The following is a 19,193-nucleotide window of genomic DNA, read 5'->3' on the forward strand; positions in this document are numbered from 1 at the left end:
TATATCTATCTATATATATATATATATATATATATATATATATATATATATATATATATCTATATCTATCTATATATATATATATATATATATCTATATCTATCTATATATATATATATATATATATATATACATATATATACATATATATACACACACACACACACACATATACCCACCCACATACATATACTCATACACACACAATTACGTAACAATATTTGCTCTTATGACTGACTGTTCAGCAAGATTAAAGATCTGTGGGTAGAAACTAGCCCTGAATCATCTGGTTCAAGTGTCAACAGTTCCATACCGTGGAGTGAGAAAAGCACTTGTGTAGAATGCATGAGGTTTTCAATCATATTGTTTGCCTTTCTAAGGCAGCAACTAATGCATATGTCATGAACAGAAGGCAGCTCAGTACTAATATTCAGTGCTACATTCACCACCCTCTGCAATCCTAGCGATCCTGAGCTGAGCATGTATCATACAGTACCACAATGTGATGCATCCAGCAAGGATAAGATTCCACTGTGCACCAGTAGAAGTTTGTGAGAACAGATGGGGAAATGAGAGCTGTCCTAAGACTTCTGAAATAGTAAAGGAGCTAGTGAGCCTTTCTGACAAGAGCCAAATTGTGTTTTACTCACTTCAGTTTGTCAGTAGTAGTCACTTCAAGATATTTAAAGCTATTCTTCCTCTCAACAGCATCCCCTCAAATGTAGATTGAATTGTGGTCTGCCTTTGCTTTATGAAGTTAATGACTAGCTCCTTGGTTTTGCTGGCATTAAGGGTGAGATTACTGCCCTGGTTCCATTGAATCAGCAAGGACACCTTTTCTCTATAAGAGGTCTCATCATTGGTGGTGATCAGGCCTGTAAGGATGGTGTCATCTGCAAATTTCATTATGGAGCTGGAACAGCTGGTAACACAGTCAGTGGTGAACAAGAAGTACAGAAAGGGGCTCAGCACACTACTTTGTGTTTAGGGGTCAGTGAGGCGAATGTGATACTGTCGATCTGAAGTGGCTGGTACATTAACTGTGCTTTTATACTGGAAAGAACAGGTATACAAAAGACAATTTACAGTAAGATCTGTTATGTTTAAAATCAAGTTTTCCTCCTTCAGCAGAAAGAATGGATGTTGAATGATCTCCCTGTATTTCTGAGGTTGTCCTTGTTCCACCATGGTGGTAGTCTTTTCCTGGCCCTGTCAACTCCTTGCCAACTGGATATCCTCTCTGTCTGTTGTTTGTGTTGGAAGTGTAACCATTTGTTTTAAAGGTTTATAAAACTGTTTCCTAATATGCATTCTTTTTTCAACTAAATATCACCTCTTTGCAATTGTGTGGTATTAGCACTGTGAATCTGAAATTTATCTGAATGTTTTAGTATGTATCTAAGTGTCTCAGCTTTTAGAATTCTTAGCTTTAGTTTGGAATTTGTAATGTCAGCAGTAATTGAAAAACCCTGCTGTGTTTGTATGTAACCAATTTTTAAAGCCATTAGATAACTATTTATTGCCTTTGACCAATCTTTTAATTTTATTGATTTTAACTTACCATAAGGAACACCACGGATATCAATACCTCTGGCAGCAACATCAGTGCATATCAAAAATCGTACTTCCTGTTTCTAATAAAAAGAAAATAAGGTGCAGTGAATACAAAGGAAAAATACATTTTGAGAAAAAAATGTGATAAACTCCAATCTAACATACAATTCTAAGTTGAAACATGCTACATTTAACTATTCTAAAGGGCAAGTAACAGCATCAACTTTATTTATGTTTGTCATTTTAAAATTTCTATTTTAAACATTCTACTATTATACTTCTTAAACTTCATTTTTTTAGGAATAATATATTCAGCTCTTGCAATCATTCCCGAGTATGATTGTATTATAAATAATTCAAAAAGCTCCTGTAGACTTTCTCCAGCACTATTACATCCTTTATGTAATAATGGAGATCAAACTTGGACATAGTGTGCCAGATGCAGCCTTGCAAGTACATTTTGCAGCTTAACCATAACTTTTCTTGCCTTCTATTTCGGCTAGCACACTAAACCATTATTCTGTTGGCCTTTTTCGACAATGATTAGCATACTCCATGGCTTTTTTATAAGCTGTACTAGCTGACAACCTAATTCTTATGTTTTTTTTTAACAAAAAATGTAAAGTGCTTGTCTTTAAAAAAAAAACAAAAAAAGTACAGTATACACTACACAACCATTTTACTACAAGAATAAATTTTTAAACACATAATGTCACTGTAAGAGCCATTTCCTAGTTACATAAATATTTTACTAGATGACAATGCATAATCTATGGGAGGTTCCTACAACCCTCATAAGTAGAATTGAATTGGTATATTCTTGACATTTCTAACAGCTCTGACTAAACATTATTCTTCAGTTAGTGACCAGCCTTGCCATGTGTAAGGCGTAGAGGGCTCAAGGTATTAAACCGTGCCTGTGCCTACGGGCCTTTTGAGTGTGTTAAGTAATTTGTAAGAAAACGGCACTTATTTAAGTGCTACGCCGTACATTGAAAGCGTACTGTGGAAACAAAAAAAGATGTAATTGAACAAAATGTATGTGTGTATAGAAAATAGGACAGAGTGATGAAACTTGTTTGTGTTTGGCGTGCGTGACAAAAAGCATGTATACTTTCTGGAAGTTTCTTTTGATGATGTGTGTGACAAGAAAATATACCTTTAGGGTAATGACTTTACAAAAACTGGAAAAGTACAATGAGTCAGGATGCTATTTTTTGCTTACATGGTCAACGATCAGGAGATTAGAAAGGTATAAAAGAACAAGGACATCTGCGCTCGAGGCAGATGAAGTGCGGTGTCCTAGGACTGTGTTTCTCTGACATTTTACCCTTGCTTGGTATGTATTAATAAAAGGTTTTGACTAATTTTAATTTTCTTCTCTGTCTTCAGTCACAAAAATCGTCCACAGTTTTGGCGCCCAAACGTGGGGCAAGAGACGGCCGGTCGACTCCTCCAGCGAGACCATTTCAGTGATCCGTCTTACCAGCGGACTGCCGTTAACTTGAGATATCCGGCAGCAGAGCATGCAGCTCCGGCAAAAGTTAGGACTGCCCTGTCCTGAAACAGTTCTTGCGTGAGGAGCCCCTGGTCTCCTCTTTGCTACATCCACGGTGACTGAACGGATTTCCAGACAGAGCTTGCACATTTCCAGGCTGGGGTAAGCACCGGGGGATTTCCGAATATTTTTTATTTTCTAAATAACGGGAGGGCGAGTTTCCTGTTGACCGTCTAGTCATACTCATATCTCAACGGGTTGCTTAAGGTGATGGAGACTTGACCCAAGCAGTTTGACGCATACGAAAGGTCTGACGAAAGGATACTGGCCTCACCCATATCCTAGACTCGGCTGGACGTATTGATGTAGTATTCTGCTGAACCGAATCGGACACGAAGTCACCTGAGCTGGAACCCGGGGATGTGAGCGGACAGGCTAACGGGACGAGTAACGGGGTGGTATGGAAATATAAACCGAAAAGAGCACAGATTACAGGATTGCTGTTAGGACGAAATAAATAAATCTACATACAGAATAAGCAACAAAACCGTGTTCTCCTGGGAACTGGGACAGGACCGATAGTTAGGTGTCTCCCCTTGGGACTAAGAAGGGAACAGTTTAGGTTTAGTGAGTGGCACACTTAATGCCTTGCTGATTCATACGTACAAGGGATTAGACAAATCAGTATATAGTTGGAAAATTAAATACAGAACCCGGGAGAGCAAGGGGACATAATGGGAATTTATAACAGTAAGCCTGTTAATCGCCGCACAGGGGGATCAAAATCATTAGTGCTGGAAGGATTATTTTCGGAGGATCAACAGACGCCCCGTAAAAATGGGTCTCCTAGAAAATTTATAGAAAAGAAAACAGGTTTAGATTTATCCTATTATTTTTTTCCCCTCCTCAGAACCGACCTCAGACACCTCTATTATCCCCTCCTCTATTCCCCATTCCGACTGTCCCCCCCTGCACTACAACTAGCAGAAGTTTCCCCTGATGATTCCCCAGGCACAGACTCACCCTGTACTAGACAAACCCCCGTCTCCAAATGCACTCGAAGTCAAACCTCCACTCACAAACCAGCTCCAACTTTTTTCTCCTCTAATCCTTCACTTACTTGCCCTTTAATAGAAGTTCCCAATCCCCATTATAACCCTGCCCATCCAGCTGGACCCCAAAATCCCACAACAGTTATGATAAATCGGAATTGGGACATCCAAGAACTAAAAGATGTCGTGAATGCACTTCCAGATCCAAAGGAAGTAGGAGGACTAAAATTTGTTGAACAACTTGATCAATTAGATAGCATGTATAAGCCTAATGCTGCTGAATGGACCCAGGTACTTCGTCGAAAGTTTGGGACCACATGGGCCACTGTTAGCAGGGGTGTCCGCAATGACATTCCATGGGTATGGAACCCAGCTTTAACTCGAGGACAGGGGATAGGTGGAGAAGGCGAATTTAACTCACAATGGGAGGCGTTGAGACAAAATATTGCAGAAACATATAAAAAAGGAACGGACTGGTCCCTTATTTCTGCTGCAAAACAAGAGAGAGACGAAACAGTTGATGAATGGGCACATAGGATTCAAGACCTTATGGCTAATCACTCGGGCTTGGGAAATGCTGATGACCGCACCCGAGCTGCAGTTCCACCTTTTGTTTCCGGCTTGCGCCTTGATATACAAAACAAAGTCCGCACTTCCTGTATTGAGTGGGAAAGTGCCACGTTTGATGAAGTCAAACGACATGCTGAACATGCCGAATCGGACTCTCATGCCAAATTATTGGTAGCACAGATGAACTATTATACCAGGAATGCTCCTGACCAAGGTCGAGGATATGGCTTTAGAGGAAGGGGACGAGGACGAGGAAGAGGTGGTTTTAGAGCTCCTCCTGTTGACCACACTAAGAATCCTTTTATTCCCTCTCCCTTTAATCCCAATGTTAATTCCTACTCTTGTTACGCCTGTGGTGAAACTGGACATTTTCGTCGGGAGTGCCCTCACAGACAGCAACAGCCCCCACCTCCCCTTATTCCACCTGTTTCCTCTGACACCCCTGACTAACAATACTGGCCATAGGAAAACACTGGGACCTCCAGCCACTCTTTTCAACTACCTTTGCTCACCCATAATTCAGAGACTGATCCTTTACTGACATTGTTCGTTGATGGCACTAAGACTGTTTTCTTAATCGATACTGGTGCCACTCGCTTGCTGGCAAAGGTCCCTACCTCGAACAAAACTGTTACTGTGCTTACTGTTTCTGGACAACCTCATCTTCTTCAAGTATCAAAACCTCTTCAAGTCCAGTCACGTCCTGGCGGACATACCTTACTGCATCGTTTTCTTTTGAATCAGCTTTGTTTTTTCTGTTCAACCCCCAAGTTGTTGTGTCAAATTACCCCTTATCCCAAACCCTCTTTTGCAGCATGGACTTTAGATATTTCCCCACACACCATTCTCCTCAAAGCCCTACATTCTTTTTCCCCTTGTCTTTTTCCCAATTTACAGGCCCCTGACATTTTACACTGTACTGCCCAATACTTCCCTATAGAAGTAGACACCACCTGGCTAGAATCTTTCCTTACTTCTGGTACTTGCCCCGAAACCCTTCACATCTACTGTGTTTTTATTTCATCCACAAAGGCAGCTGCTTCTGTTCATCTTACATGCTCACAGCACATATATTATCTTGGCGGCATAGTGCCTCATTTTTCCTTAGCTAAATCACACACTGTTAATGGGAGAAAATAGGGCCATGGGTGGAAAAATGCCTTGAAAGAACAGACTGGTTACAAGTTACTCCAGGTATTTTTGATACTCCTGACCATTTAATAACTAAAGTAGTGTTTCAAAGGATAGCCCACTGTGAGCCTCTGGTGATCCACCCGAAGTCCTCCTTCCGCCCGCACCGTGCCCAATATCCTTTGTCTCCCGAAGCAGAGGCTGGCATCTCCGCCGTACATCCCGATCTCGTCAAACGCGGTACCGCCGATGGACATGGACCGTCATGCCTCAGGGATACAGAGAAGCCCTTTTGTGTTTATGGTTAAGCTCTTGCCCAAAAAAAAAAAAAATTTAGAAGGCTTTTGGCCGGACGGGATACAGTATGTAGATAGAAGGCTTTTGGCCGGACGGGATACAGTAGCGCTACAGAAGAAAAAAAAAAAAAAAAAAAATTGTACAATGAATACCCAGAAATTGTTGCTGTTTTTGGGGGACAATGGCCATAAAGTTTCTAAAAGTTAAGCTGCAGCTAATCAAAACAACTGTAAAATCGCATTACAGCCACTGCAGACAGTGGGTTCTAAATTTTACTGAAAGAGCACAGCCGTTGCAACAACTGGCTGAGAAGGCTCTGTAACCTCAAAACTACTCTTTTATCTGCGCCCGCGCTAGGTTTGCCTGATCATTCTCGTCCATTCACTTTGTTCGTGGACGAAAAGCAGGGATTTATGAATTCAGTACTGACGCAACAACATGGAGATAAACAAAGACCGGTGACTTATTTTTTCTAAAACAAAACTGGATCCAGTGGCCGCAGCATTTCCTCCGTGTCTTCGTGCTGTGGCTGCAACAACAGAAGCTGTATTAGCAAGCACGGATGTAGTTCTCATGAAATTTCTTCTGTCCTTTTCTTTTTTCTTGTGAGTTAATATTCTCTGTGACTGTAGCCTTTTTTCTGGGAATGCGGTTTTGCTGTGGTATCGTACCGTGTGGTTTCTCGATAGTTGGATTTGTCCTTGTTGTCGTAATTGGATCGCCACGGAAGTTTTTCTTCCTTGATTGTCGCTGACTCAGTTCGCCAACGAAGTCTCCTTGATCTGGAAACCGGCGCCGTTTAGCTGAGCAGGATTGTGTTAACACCAGCTAACATCATGAGAGGCTGTTTTATGTTTGTTTGTCCTGAAGAGTTGAACTTGCTTTTCTTCAGAGTCCATTCGTTTCTGTTTCCTTTGCTGCATTGTTTCCAAATATAGTGTAAATATAGAATAATACTGGGGTGAAGTGTGTTGAAAATGCTTTGGGTGATTTTGTATGTTATAGAGTGTATTAAAAGGGATCCCTATGAGTATCAGAATGTACTCTGTACTTTGTCAAATGCTACAATTGAAAAATGGAGCGCCCTCAACCAGTTACGCAGTGGTCCAAGGGGACCGCCTGCTGGAAGCAAATCAAATTTCATAAAGCTAAGTGCACAAAACAGCTGAACTCGTAGCACTCACTTAAGCATGTCAGCTGTCCGAAGGGAAGATCGTAACAATTTATACAGATTCCAGGTATGCTTTTGGAGTCTGCCATGATCATGGAACACTATGGAAACTAAGGGAATTTAAGACCAGTCCTGGAGAGCTCTAACTAAAAAACTGAAAAAGATAATTATCGATTTGTGTAATTGGTTTGGCGCAAATGAATTGTCTCCACTTTTGTTTAAGGCTTGTAAATATACAAAAGTATTTTTCCTTTTAAACCCTGATCAAGTTTGAAGGGAAAATGCTCTTTTAATAATATTACATGAGAAGGGAGACAAGTTTTTTGGCGATAAGCGGAATGTGTCTAATTGTGATATGAATGTGTGTGTCTAATTGTGATATGAATGGAAGTTGTGTATTTTAGGTACTATAAAGGAAGAGCATGGTGACGCAGTGGTCAGCACACTTGATACGAATAAAGGTTCAAGCACGTATGTTTTCCTTGTTAATAATAAGCATGAAGGAAAAGACGCGTTTAAATATATTGCATAGATAACCTTTAAGCACAAATTAAGACCAGTACTGGCAAACCCATCCAACATCAGAAATTGATCGAATCCCTTTAGAAGTTATAACCAAACCATCGGAGCTAGCGATTGTTGGGTGTCAAGCTCACACGGGAAAACAGGATCCTGCTAGCAAAGGGAATGATTTAGCTGACCACTTTGCTAAAGAGGCTGCATATAATAACACACCAATTTCTTTATTCCAACAGAGAAATGACCAGGACCCTGATAATTAAATTATTTCTTTACAGAATGCAGCCACGGATATCGAAAGGAGAAAATGGTCCAAAGAAGGGTCCCTCTCTGATGGAGTCTGGACTCATAAACACACTAACAAACCTTTTCTCCCAATGATTTTCTCTCTAGTCTTGCAGGTTTGCGAACCTCGTTGAAGGAAATCCACCAGCAGGTTGATCAAGCCTGGAGGACCAGCCCCCTTTCCAAGGATTTACCAATTCGTTTGGGCACCTGGATCCTGGTTCGAGATACTCGGAGGAAACACTGGCATCAGCCTAGGTGGAGAGGACCATTCCAAATTCTTCTATCCACACCACACGCCGTGAAAGTTGAGGGACTGCCTGCCTGGATTCACGCCTCACATTGCAAGAGATGGCACCCTTGATTGCTGTGCTACTATGTTTTTCTTTTCCCTTGTCTACTGCCCTGGTCACCTTGACTTTCCCGTTGGGAATCACCACATCAGTGCAGTTTGATTTCTGCTCTATTATCAACTGTGGGACTGGTCGACAAGCCCAGTGGACCGGATCTGACAAATACGTGTGTATGAGGGGAAGTGACTGCGACAACTGGCAATGGGTTTTTGCTAACACTGGAACTGAGGACTGGGGTTATCAACCTTTTGAGGCCCAAAAATACGGTTTGAAAAATCGGTTTTCTATCATAAAAGGACATGCCTCTCATTGTATGTGCTGACAACCATTGTAACTCAGGTATTTATGTATTAGGGGTATATGTATCTGGAACAGACCCTTTAGGGAGATTTCTAATTAAGATTGACAATCCTGTTACTAACACCCCTCATTCTCTGGCACACACACCCATCTCCCCAACTTTTGGTTCAGATTTTTCTCCTGTTAGGATTATGAATATTTCTACCCTTTCATCCACTTTTTCATTTGTCACCTTTCCCCCTAATTGGTCTGGTACCTGTGCTCCAATCCAATTAGTTATGCCTTTTAGACTTCTATGCCTTTTAGACTTCTATCCTTACCTCCCTCTCACTCCCCATATTATTCCACACCTCCTTTTTTATTTCCGACATACCCGCTCCCTTTTCCATACGCCTACTGATATCTCCTTACATGGCCCTGGAGTATACATAGATGCTATTGGAGTCCCTAGGGGTGTCCCAGACAGATTTAAAGCTAGGAATCAAGTCGCAGCCGGTTTTGAATCTATCATACCCCAAATTACTATTAATAAGAATGTAGACTGGATTAATTATAACCAACAACGTTTCCTTAACTTCACCAAAGACGCTATTGAAGGTATACATGAACAGCTTGATCGTACTTCTCTGATGACTTGGCAAAATCGTCTAGCCTTGGACATGTTACTTGCCGAAAAGGGAGGTGTTTGTGCTATGTTTGGTGATGCTTGTTGTACATATATTCCAAATAATACCGCGCCAGATGGATCAATAACTCGTGCATTGCCAGGCCTCACTGCTCTCTCTAAAGAACTTTCCACTAATTCTGGCATTACAAATCCCTGGGATCAGTGGTTTGCATCCTCCTTTGGGTCCTGGGGACAATGGATAAGATCTGTTTTCATTTCTTTGGTTGTGACATTTTGTCTCCTCCTCCTGGTTGGTTGTTGTATTATCCCTTTGTTTCGCTATATAATATCTAAGTACTTTACCGCCTCTATGGAAAGGGCATATGTGCTACATGATGAGCGCATGTCTCGTATAGCTTCTTCCATTTTCTCTCCCCTTTCCCTTTCATCAACCATTTCAAAATAGAATTTATAGGCCCACATCATTTTTGTTCAAAAAGGGAGGAGTGTGGAAACAAAAAAAGATGTAATTGAACAAAATGTATGTGTGTATAGAAAATAGGACAGAGTGATGAAACTTGTTTGTGTTTGGCGTGCGTGACAAAAAGCATGTATACTTTCTGGAAGTTTCTTTTGATGATGTGTGTGACAAGAAAATATACCTTTAGGGTAATGACTTTACAAAAACTGGAAAAGTACAATGAGTCAGGATGCTATTTTTTGCTTACATGGTCAACGATCAGGAGATTAGAAAGGTATAAAAGAACAAGGACATCTGCGCTCGAGGCAGATGAAGTGCGGTGTCCTAGGACTGTGTTTCTCTGACATTTTACCCTTGCTTGGTAAGAATCTTTAAGTATAGAAGAAGAAGTAAAGAACTTTTAAGTACAGAAATAACTAAAGTTTCTCAAGAAAAGCTAAGTTTAGAGAAGATACATTTTTCCTTTTTTTGCCTTTTATTCTAAGTGTGAAACAACTTTTTTCTTTATTCTTGTGTGGATTATTTGCTTTTAACGTTCACTAAATAATTTTCAAACGAACCTTTGGACTAAGATTTCTTTTAGCACGCGTTTTACTTGTGCTTGATCTCACCTTATACTTCAGCGGCTACAGTCACAAAAGAATTCAGTTTAGTTTAACCAGAATAAATGATGAGCAACAGGCAATCATTATGGCAATCAAAATGTAAAACATTTTAAAATGTATAATGTCTCATCTAATCCTTATGAGTAACACGTAGATATTCTGAAGACCCTAATCTAAAATGGAAAAAGTCATACTCTTCAGAACATTCTGGGTTACTTAAAAAAAAAAAAAAAAAAAAGAAAAGAAAAAAACATTAAGTATGGAGGTAAGCAATTTCTGTATTAAAAATGATATCATAGAGACATCTTGAACTACGGTACTTAAAAGCAGATCACAATGCCTCCAACAAAGAAATAAAATGATACCTTGAACCGTTCCAAATTGTATTTTCTTTCATTTGGTTTTCTGTCTCCATGCAAACAGACACAAGAAAATTGATGCCCTTTTTTATCGGGTCCTTTAAAAACAAATAAAACCATTAATAGCATTACAATTAAACAATTAAAAGCATTAATAAATCTATTGGTTGAATTTAAATATAAAAAAAAAATACATTTTTGATTTGTTGCAGTATTAATGAATTAAGCAAAGATTCATAAGTCACTAGTAAAATGACAATGCATGCATGAGAGGCCACTCTACGTAATTATTTATATCACTTAAAAAACAAATATTACAACTGAACTAAGGACATAAAGCATCTATGTAAAAATTTATAAAAAAGGGCAGGAAAACTTAAGCAAACTTTGTAAAATAAAACACAAGTATAGCTAAAATCTGCAGACTTTATATTTAGTATGATTTACAGTGTTTTGGTAGTAACCTAAACCACAAAAAAATTATAACTGAAAAAAACAAGAAAGCAAAGCTTTTACATTAAAGTTACATACCAGGGTGATTAGGAAATTTAAAAAGTCAATTAATTTTTGCGTGTCACAGTAATGTACTTTCAGATACCACAGGAATATTACAGCAACAACCATATGGGCAACAGTCATGATACAGAAAAGAGAAAAGTGCAGCTAGCTGTAGTTACTCATAACTTTAATACATTCAACTAAATTGTATAACATATACAGCATCATCCCTCAATATATTTAACAGCCTTAATATAAATTTGCCTTTTATTGGTAGAGTGATGGAATTATGTAATGTGAAGTTCACTGCAATTGCAGGACAAGTAATTTTTACTGTATGAGTTGTGGGAGTCAATAATGAATAACTAGATACTAAAAAGCAATTCAAAATTAGAGGACTGTGATTACATTTTTCTGATTACATTTTTCTGAAAGCAATCTATAAATTAAAAATAACTTTGCATAAATATTTCACATTATTTTATTAGAACTATATTAAATAAAATGTTTTTTTGTTAAATGTCTTTCAAAAAAGCATCTACAAATAACTAAACAGAAATTATCTTTATAATAAATAATTTAATGCACCACTCTGTATTAATAAGCAAAAACATTTTAAAATAAAAGTTACCTCCTCCTTGTTGAATAAAATACTGCTCCATATTATCACAATCAATTTTTGTTCTACAGAAGATAATTGCCTGATCCATCTTATGTTCTTTAATTGCTCTCACGGTATATTCTCCTTTCAAGATTTTAATAGCTTCGGAAAACATTTCTGAAGGTGAAAAAAGGTTAAAGATGACAAAAAGTGAAAAGGCAGTAACTTATACTTTTCACTACAGGCTCATAGCAATTCAATGGCAACGATGGACATGTCATCAAGCCATCATTGGGCATATTTATAAGCACAATCATCTGCACCCAGGATGTAACAATTTAGTGTAACTAAATAGAATAAATTGTATATCTTTGAGATATGGGAAAACCCAAAGAAAATCTACATGGATATAGGAAGAACATTAGTGCATCACCATGAAAGAGACAAGAAAAACAGACAGACTATATAACTTACAAAATGTAAATATACAAGAAATAATTCAGGCTTGGATGTTTTCTCCCAGAAATAACGAAAGTGCAAAACACATAGAACAAACAAATCAGAGAGCATGTCAAATTTACTTATTGCAGTTGATTTCTCTTGTTGCCTCTGATCCACCATTACATTTCATCACGACTTTGAGTCTCCTTAGTACTAAAGTATCACAGGATCTCTTCATTTTGGCAGGCAATCAAATGAACTTCACTAGTTAGCCTAGTGATTGAACAAGTACCTGCTGGGTATGTTGTGTTCAGCTGGTATCTCGCTCCATCTTTTTTTCTTTTATTGAACTAAGAGAAAGATGAAATGGCTCAAAAGTTCAAAAAGCCTCTCATCTGTTTACACAGCCCAAAGTATGTGCTTTTCTACTTTTTTGCAACTACTTCTGTACCTCCATCTGAGAATTCTTTAGCTGTTAACACTTGAAGACAAAAAAGTCCACTACACAACTAGTGGACTTGATAGGATTATAATCTAACCATTTTGATTAAGTTGTATCAAGTCACACACTGTTATGGCAGAGTCTCTGAGGGATCACACTACTCAGCTGATGGGTCACTGGTGCATATTGCAACCGTCAACCACTTGCTGCAACTTTGTTAAGATTATTTAAATGAAACCTATGACTCAAAATCGTTGGAAAAGTTGTATCATGTGATGCTGCCTTTTACATAACTTTTTAAAGACTAACTTTAATTAATCTTAACACAACTATAATCTTTATTAAAAAAATATTGTGGCAAATCAAAAATATGTTTTATTTCTTATATTTTTATGTGATCATTCATACAAACAATGAGAGAGTCTTACAAGTTTAAGTGCATCCTAGTAATTGTCAATACGTTGAAGTGAGTGAAAAAAATCATGTTCATCAGTTCCAAAAAAATTAAACTTGCCTTATAATGACATCAGTATCTTATTATCTGGATTAAGCTGCAAAAAATGTATTATTTCTGCATGACTGATAAAAAAAAGGAACAAGTAAACAAATTAGTGCATACCTGGAGTATTGGCACCAGGTCTTGTGTGATCTTTAGCATGAACTTCATCAGTCTGAAAAGGCAAAAAGACATGAATGTATAGATATGTATATAAATGGCACTTGTTGCACGCAAGTTAGGTGTTCATCAAAACTATTCTGCAAATAGATTTTAAGGATGATTAAGGCAAAAACATGAATGATACGTTTAAAACCGAGAGTTCCCTAGCCTACTTTCTTGAAACTGCATTGGTTCTGAAAGACATGCTAAGTTTGACAAGCTGGTAAAGCAACCTAGAGCATGGAACATTAAACTTTAGAGAAAACTACTGAAAAATGCTTTGAAAGATGATAAAAAAAAAAAAAACACACATACCCGAATATGGTTCTTTCCCAGTCTTTCCCAAAGCCGATCTGTTTTAGGATTTACTGGAACCACAACATGATGAACAGTCTCTGGTACAGAGTCTTCTCCTTTCAGATCAACCCAGGTGGGGAAATGCATGATCTTTTCTGAGAGCTTCTTTACATCAAATGAATGCAAAGTTGCAGAACATACAATCACCTGTTGAAAGAGGCATTAAAAAGGAAATCAAAATTATACTGTTATACAGATGTTAAAGTCAGAATACATTTGTTACATGCACACTGCAAGAGTGCAAAACATACAGTCAGGTTGGAATACATATAGCAGTCTGTCTTACATCCAAATCAACTTCGTTCCACCGGAACCAAACGTTTTGTAAATCAACAACTAGCTGTATATGACATCATTAATAATGATGCCCAATATTTTTTTATATAAAGATTAACTTCTGGCATTTCAATAAGAAAATCTTTTCTGTTTTGTACACATACTGTAACTTATACTGAAGAAAACAATGACCCAATTAAAACAAGCATATTCTGTTAATGTATGTCTATTAACCTCTTAAAAAATAACACCATAATATACATGGTTAACATTAGGAAGTCATTTATATATTGTTCCAACTGCAACTCCATAACTTGTTTATGTACCTGAAGCCTCTTTCCATCAGATGTTATTTGTGGGATTTGGTTATGAACTCGTGTGATGAAATCTGTGTATCCTGCTGTTAAAAGACCATCCTAAAAGAAAAAAAGCCACATTTTAAAGATATGAAAAACACAGTCTGACAATTTTAAAGGAAAGAAAAATTACATTAAAACAAGAAACATGCACAGATTTAGATGCAAGGAGGTATTTGGCCTTATATCAATCTGTAATAAACTAAAAATTATTTAACATCTAAACATATAAATGACAGGATAACAAAATATTAATAAAATGAATAAAAAAAAAAAAAAAAAAAGCACATACAGCTTCATCTAGTACCAGGAACCGAACTTGAGAAAGATTTATTTTTCCTGTGGATATGAGGTCATCAATTCGGCCAGGAGTTCCAACTACAATATCCACCTAACATATAAAAAGATGAACATGCAAAGTAAAAACATTACAAAGTAATAGTATGAATACTATAGTTTATTCAGTTTTATTGTATTGATATTGTATATGCAAAAACCGCTGTATTTTTGTATTTTATCTACATAATATCTAATTTGTTAGTAATTTCAGATGGAAGGAAAAAGGTAATATAATCAAAAATATAAAAAAGGGTAAAAATTGTAAAATGAGTTATTTTCTGAAACAAATTATCTGCCTGTTCCTATTTTTATATAATTTAGAGTCATCAGATATGTCTACTGCATCACTCTTAACCTGAGCACTGGCATTTTTGGACAAGATATAAAGTGAGCTGAACAGCTATTATAATAGTGGAATTGGATACATCATAATTATAATCATGCTTATATTCTCACTTGAAAATCTCTATTTCCACACTCAGGCATTAAACTGTGTAAATTTCAATAAAACCAAAATAAATTGGTATATTTTAAATCATTATCATTATTTTAACATTTTTTTAACATTTATTTTTTTATTCTGATTGTATTAAATGTAAGTAATATTCCATAAAAACATGTCAAACATAACAAAACTAAATTCAATTCAACCCCCACCCAAGGGAATGAAAGGAAGGCCAATAGCCAGAGTAAACTTTAAGAGCAGAAAAAAGGGAATAGAATCCTTTTCCCTAATAGAAAGGCTTACTCTAAAATGTTATTGATCAGATACTGCCAGGTTTTTAAAAAAGTTTTGCACAGATCCTCTAAGTGAGAATTAGATTTTTTCCAATTTCAAATTGTATATAACATCAGTTATCCACTGACTTAAAAATAGATGAGTTAGTATTCTTCCAGTTGAGCAAGATAAGTTCTATGTGTCAATAGTGAAGTAAAGGCAATTTCGGTTTGTTTGTCCTTCTCCATTTTAAGTCCATGTGGGAATACACCAAACACAGCTGTTAATGGGTTAGAAATGTTTAGTAAGAAATCCTTTTCCCACTGTTCTCTGGGACCTTTGAAAGGAAGGGAAATGTTTTTTTTATATATTATAGAAATGCTGTTTGAGTCTTTAAGACTGATTAATATTTCTTGTGGAATAGAAACAGGTGGGCAGTGAGGAAAATTGGGCAGATTTCATTTAGGTAAGTTTATGCTTTGAAAACTGTGGAAAAAATGTGTTGATAGGACATTACATTTGGAGTGTAATAGTTCGAATGATTCAATGGCGTTCTTATTGCCACTTGACCTGTTAAACCCTGCAGTTCAAAGTTTTCTCTTCACAACAGAAAGTGAAACTTGCTTACTTCGGCCAATGTTAGGCTATTCTTGAAGCTATTGTCCTATGTGGTGCCTATTAGCTGTTGACTCTCAGAAACTTGTCTACTGATTCTGCTGTGGCTTTAGGTCAGCCAGAGCTATTCTTGTCAAAGTTTCCAAGTACCTTTTGATGATGTAGGAAATTAATTACTGCCACCTTGGCTTTCTGTGCAATTTCCCTAAAGGAATCTATATTTTTAAGTATTATAATGGTCTGTCTGTGTTCCTTTGTTAATTGCCTTTTTCTTACCTTTATGCTAGCAATAGACTTCTTCCTGCAGAGCAATAGTTTCCAAATAATGCTTAAGAGACTCTAGCAACAAAGTTTGTCCCAACACTGCTTTTATATAGATAGAGGGGTTATAAGTGATCAACAAAGACTGGAACACCTGTAGGAATTGTTTGCATTAACTTTCACACCTAACTAACTTCCATTTTTGCAGAAAAAGCTGCAAGTTGTTACGCCATTACTTGTTCTCTGAAAATTATATTACTTTTCAGTTCTGGGTAAACTAAAGTTTTTTTTTTTTCTTTTCCACATCTCTGACAGTTTACTGCTCATCTTTGTACCAAGTTATTTACTGGACTTTCTATTAAAATAAAAAAATGGGTTTTAAAACTTCTGACTAGCAGTATAATTATTGTACAACATCCAATTGTCATTTACAAAAGTGATGATCTTAAAATTAAATTTTATTCCACAGAATACCTACCCCACTTTCAAGAACTGCTAGCTGTTCTTTAGCGGCTACACCTCCAATAATCAAAAGCTCCCTTGAAAGAATATAAAAAAACAGAATTAAACATAATGAATGTAATTTCTAAATTCCAAGCAAGACAGCTGAAAGAGAAAAATAAAGACAGCATACAAATGTACAAACCAGATACATTTTACTTTTTAACTTAAATTTGACATTGTATGATGAAATTCAGTTTTAAGCATACAAATTCTTTGTCAATATATATATATATATATATATATATATATATATATATATATATATATATCATGTCTCTTTCGACTTAAGAGAAGGCCGGATGAAATGTACTCAACAAAAGCAAAAGTCTGTTTTTTAACACAAAAATACAGATGCCTGCTGCAAAGATTTTGGCATCTCTGCAAGGTCCCTTGAAATATGAACAGCATTAAAAGTGATATTTGATATTGCAGTTTTAAGAAATTCAGCCCAATATCTGTCTAGATCTGGAGATATTCCTGCCTTCATAAATTTTACAGCACAATTATAGATGTCAGGCCTATTATTGGTAAATAGTAAATAAAGGTTGATTATGTGATTCTGATATTTGGGTATCAATTTCTAAATGTCTTTATATATTTAATTTTCTTTAACAGTTAGTTATTTAGCCCTGTTGTATTAATTTCAGTACTAATAAGATTAGGAACTTTCATTTCACGCTTCATGTGTTAAAATCTTGTGTGTCTTTACTCCATATTCATAATTTGAATTTAAAATGCAGATGTAGATACATGAAAGAAGTCTCACCATTTCATAGTTTAACCACACAGTGGATGGCTGTGCAAAAAATGTCCTGGTCTTTTAGGAAGCAGTGACAATGACATAGCCCCAAAGCAGCAGCTTTATGCTAAATAATATTAAATGATGCTGCAAGACTGTTGATACAAGTGGATCAAAATGTACACAGGAAAGGAACAATGTGGACATCTATGTTGTACTATATCAAAAGCTGCAGAGTTCCCAGTGCATCTTGGGGCCAAAAGGTAAAAGCTAGAATCCAACCCTGCACTGACAGCAAGTTCATCACAGGATGCACATATTCATACACACACTCATTCAGAACTCAACATTCTCAAACCCCACTTAATACAGAGTCACAAAGTGATGGAGCTCCCTTGGCAGCACTGGGCACAAGGCATCAAACAACCCTTGACAAGGAATCAGACAACTGCGGGGCCCAATGACTCATACACTCCTACTAACACTGGGCCAATTTACAGTACTCACATAAAGTAGCCTGTACATGTTTAGTACTTGGAGGTGAAAAGCATAGGGTACCCAAAGAAATTCCAATTCAGACACGGGAAGAATGTGCTAACTGAATGTATACAATACTTACTTGGGATTCAAAACCAAAATGTCAGATTTGTAAGTCTAAAGCAGTAACCATTGTGTCACCCTGATTAAGAACACTCATACATCCAATACCAATGTAGTTAAAGTAAAAATTTTATTTGATAAAGTGACTTTAGAATGAAGGAGGTAACTGAAGTACCCAAAGAAAAACCAACAATACACCTGGAGGGGAGAATTTATCAACAACCTTTCCCACCATGTCTGGTCTGGACTCAGAACAATTACTATAGAGACGCAGAGAAATCCACTGTTCTAACCTGCACACACAACTATAGTATGTATTCAAAATAAACTTTTTCAATTACTTTATAGTTTTAACTCATTTTCAACATGATCTGGATTAAAGGATACTCACCTAATTTTAGGATTATCAACATATTTCTTGAACTGCTTGACATTATTTAAGGTTTGTTCAGCCAATTCCCTAGATGGCTCAATAATAAGTGCCTTGGGGGCATTAGGAAGATTTTTTGCCTGAGATACTTGTGCACTGCCTGAAGTGAGAAAAAACAAATGCAACCAATTTTACCAAATAAAATATTTAAACTTCTCCTCTTACTTGCATAACTAATTAATCTAAAATCATATAAGCTAGAAGTTTAAGTTTTAAGGATCTTAACACATAGATTTAAAAATAAGCAAATACCATATTTTCTTGAATTTAACCCACAGGATACACATTTTTTGCAGAAGGGACCTGCAGGACATGCAAGCCTATCTAAGTAATTGTAAACACAATCCTGGTTATATCTGCAATAAAATATTACCAGATGATTCATACAAGATAAAAGTGCAGATTCTCTGCTTTGTAACATTATAATAAATATGTCTACTCTTTTCCGCATCTAGCACACAGACTTTGCCAGTCCTTCTGTGAGCTTTTAAACTTGATAGCCCATTTTGTTCATGAGAAGAAGGTCTGCCTGTCACTTCAATGTGGTTACATTTTATTCACTGGAGGGGATTGAGA

General features: G+C 36.8%; 2 protein-coding genes across 4 annotated transcripts in view; one reads left to right on the plus strand and one right to left on the minus strand.

Annotated features, from left to right (window-relative positions):
* ddx1 (DEAD (Asp-Glu-Ala-Asp) box helicase 1) overlaps window positions 1-19,193 on the minus strand; it is a 54,471-nt gene that overhangs the window by 15,139 nt on the left and 20,139 nt on the right. The window contains exons 13-21 of the mRNA XM_028796842.2: window positions 18,579-18,717; window positions 16,823-16,883; window positions 14,704-14,802; window positions 14,382-14,471; window positions 13,738-13,926; window positions 13,384-13,435; window positions 11,912-12,058; window positions 10,789-10,880; window positions 1,562-1,634 (exon numbers count right to left, since the gene is read on the minus strand). Of these exons, the coding sequence (XP_028652675.1) occupies window positions 1,562-1,634; window positions 10,789-10,880; window positions 11,912-12,058; window positions 13,384-13,435; window positions 13,738-13,926; window positions 14,382-14,471; window positions 14,704-14,802; window positions 16,823-16,883; window positions 18,579-18,717 (942 nt within the window). The remainder of the gene's footprint in view (window positions 1-1,561; window positions 1,635-10,788; window positions 10,881-11,911; window positions 12,059-13,383; window positions 13,436-13,737; window positions 13,927-14,381; window positions 14,472-14,703; window positions 14,803-16,822; window positions 16,884-18,578; window positions 18,718-19,193) is intronic.
* LOC127527300 (syncytin-2-like) lies at window positions 2,846-10,102 on the plus strand. 3 transcript variants are annotated; one of them, XM_051925596.1, is made up of 2 exons: window positions 2,846-2,893; window positions 8,186-10,102. In XM_051925596.1, the coding sequence occupies exon 2, from the start codon at window positions 8,730-8,732 to the stop codon at window positions 9,801-9,803; it is 1,074 nt and encodes a 357-aa protein (XP_051781556.1). In that variant the 5' UTR covers window positions 2,846-2,893; window positions 8,186-8,729; the 3' UTR covers window positions 9,804-10,102. The 3 variants fall into 3 exon arrangements, with proteins under 3 accessions (XP_051781556.1, XP_051781558.1, XP_051781557.1); XM_051925598.1 differs by lacking the exon at window positions 2,846-2,893 and adding an exon at window positions 2,901-3,214; XM_051925597.1 differs by lacking the exon at window positions 2,846-2,893 and adding an exon at window positions 5,331-7,340.

Source organism: Erpetoichthys calabaricus, chromosome 3 (assembly GCF_900747795.2).
Source record: "Erpetoichthys calabaricus chromosome 3, fErpCal1.3, whole genome shotgun sequence".
NCBI classification, from domain to species: domain Eukaryota; kingdom Metazoa; phylum Chordata; class Cladistia; order Polypteriformes; family Polypteridae; genus Erpetoichthys; species Erpetoichthys calabaricus.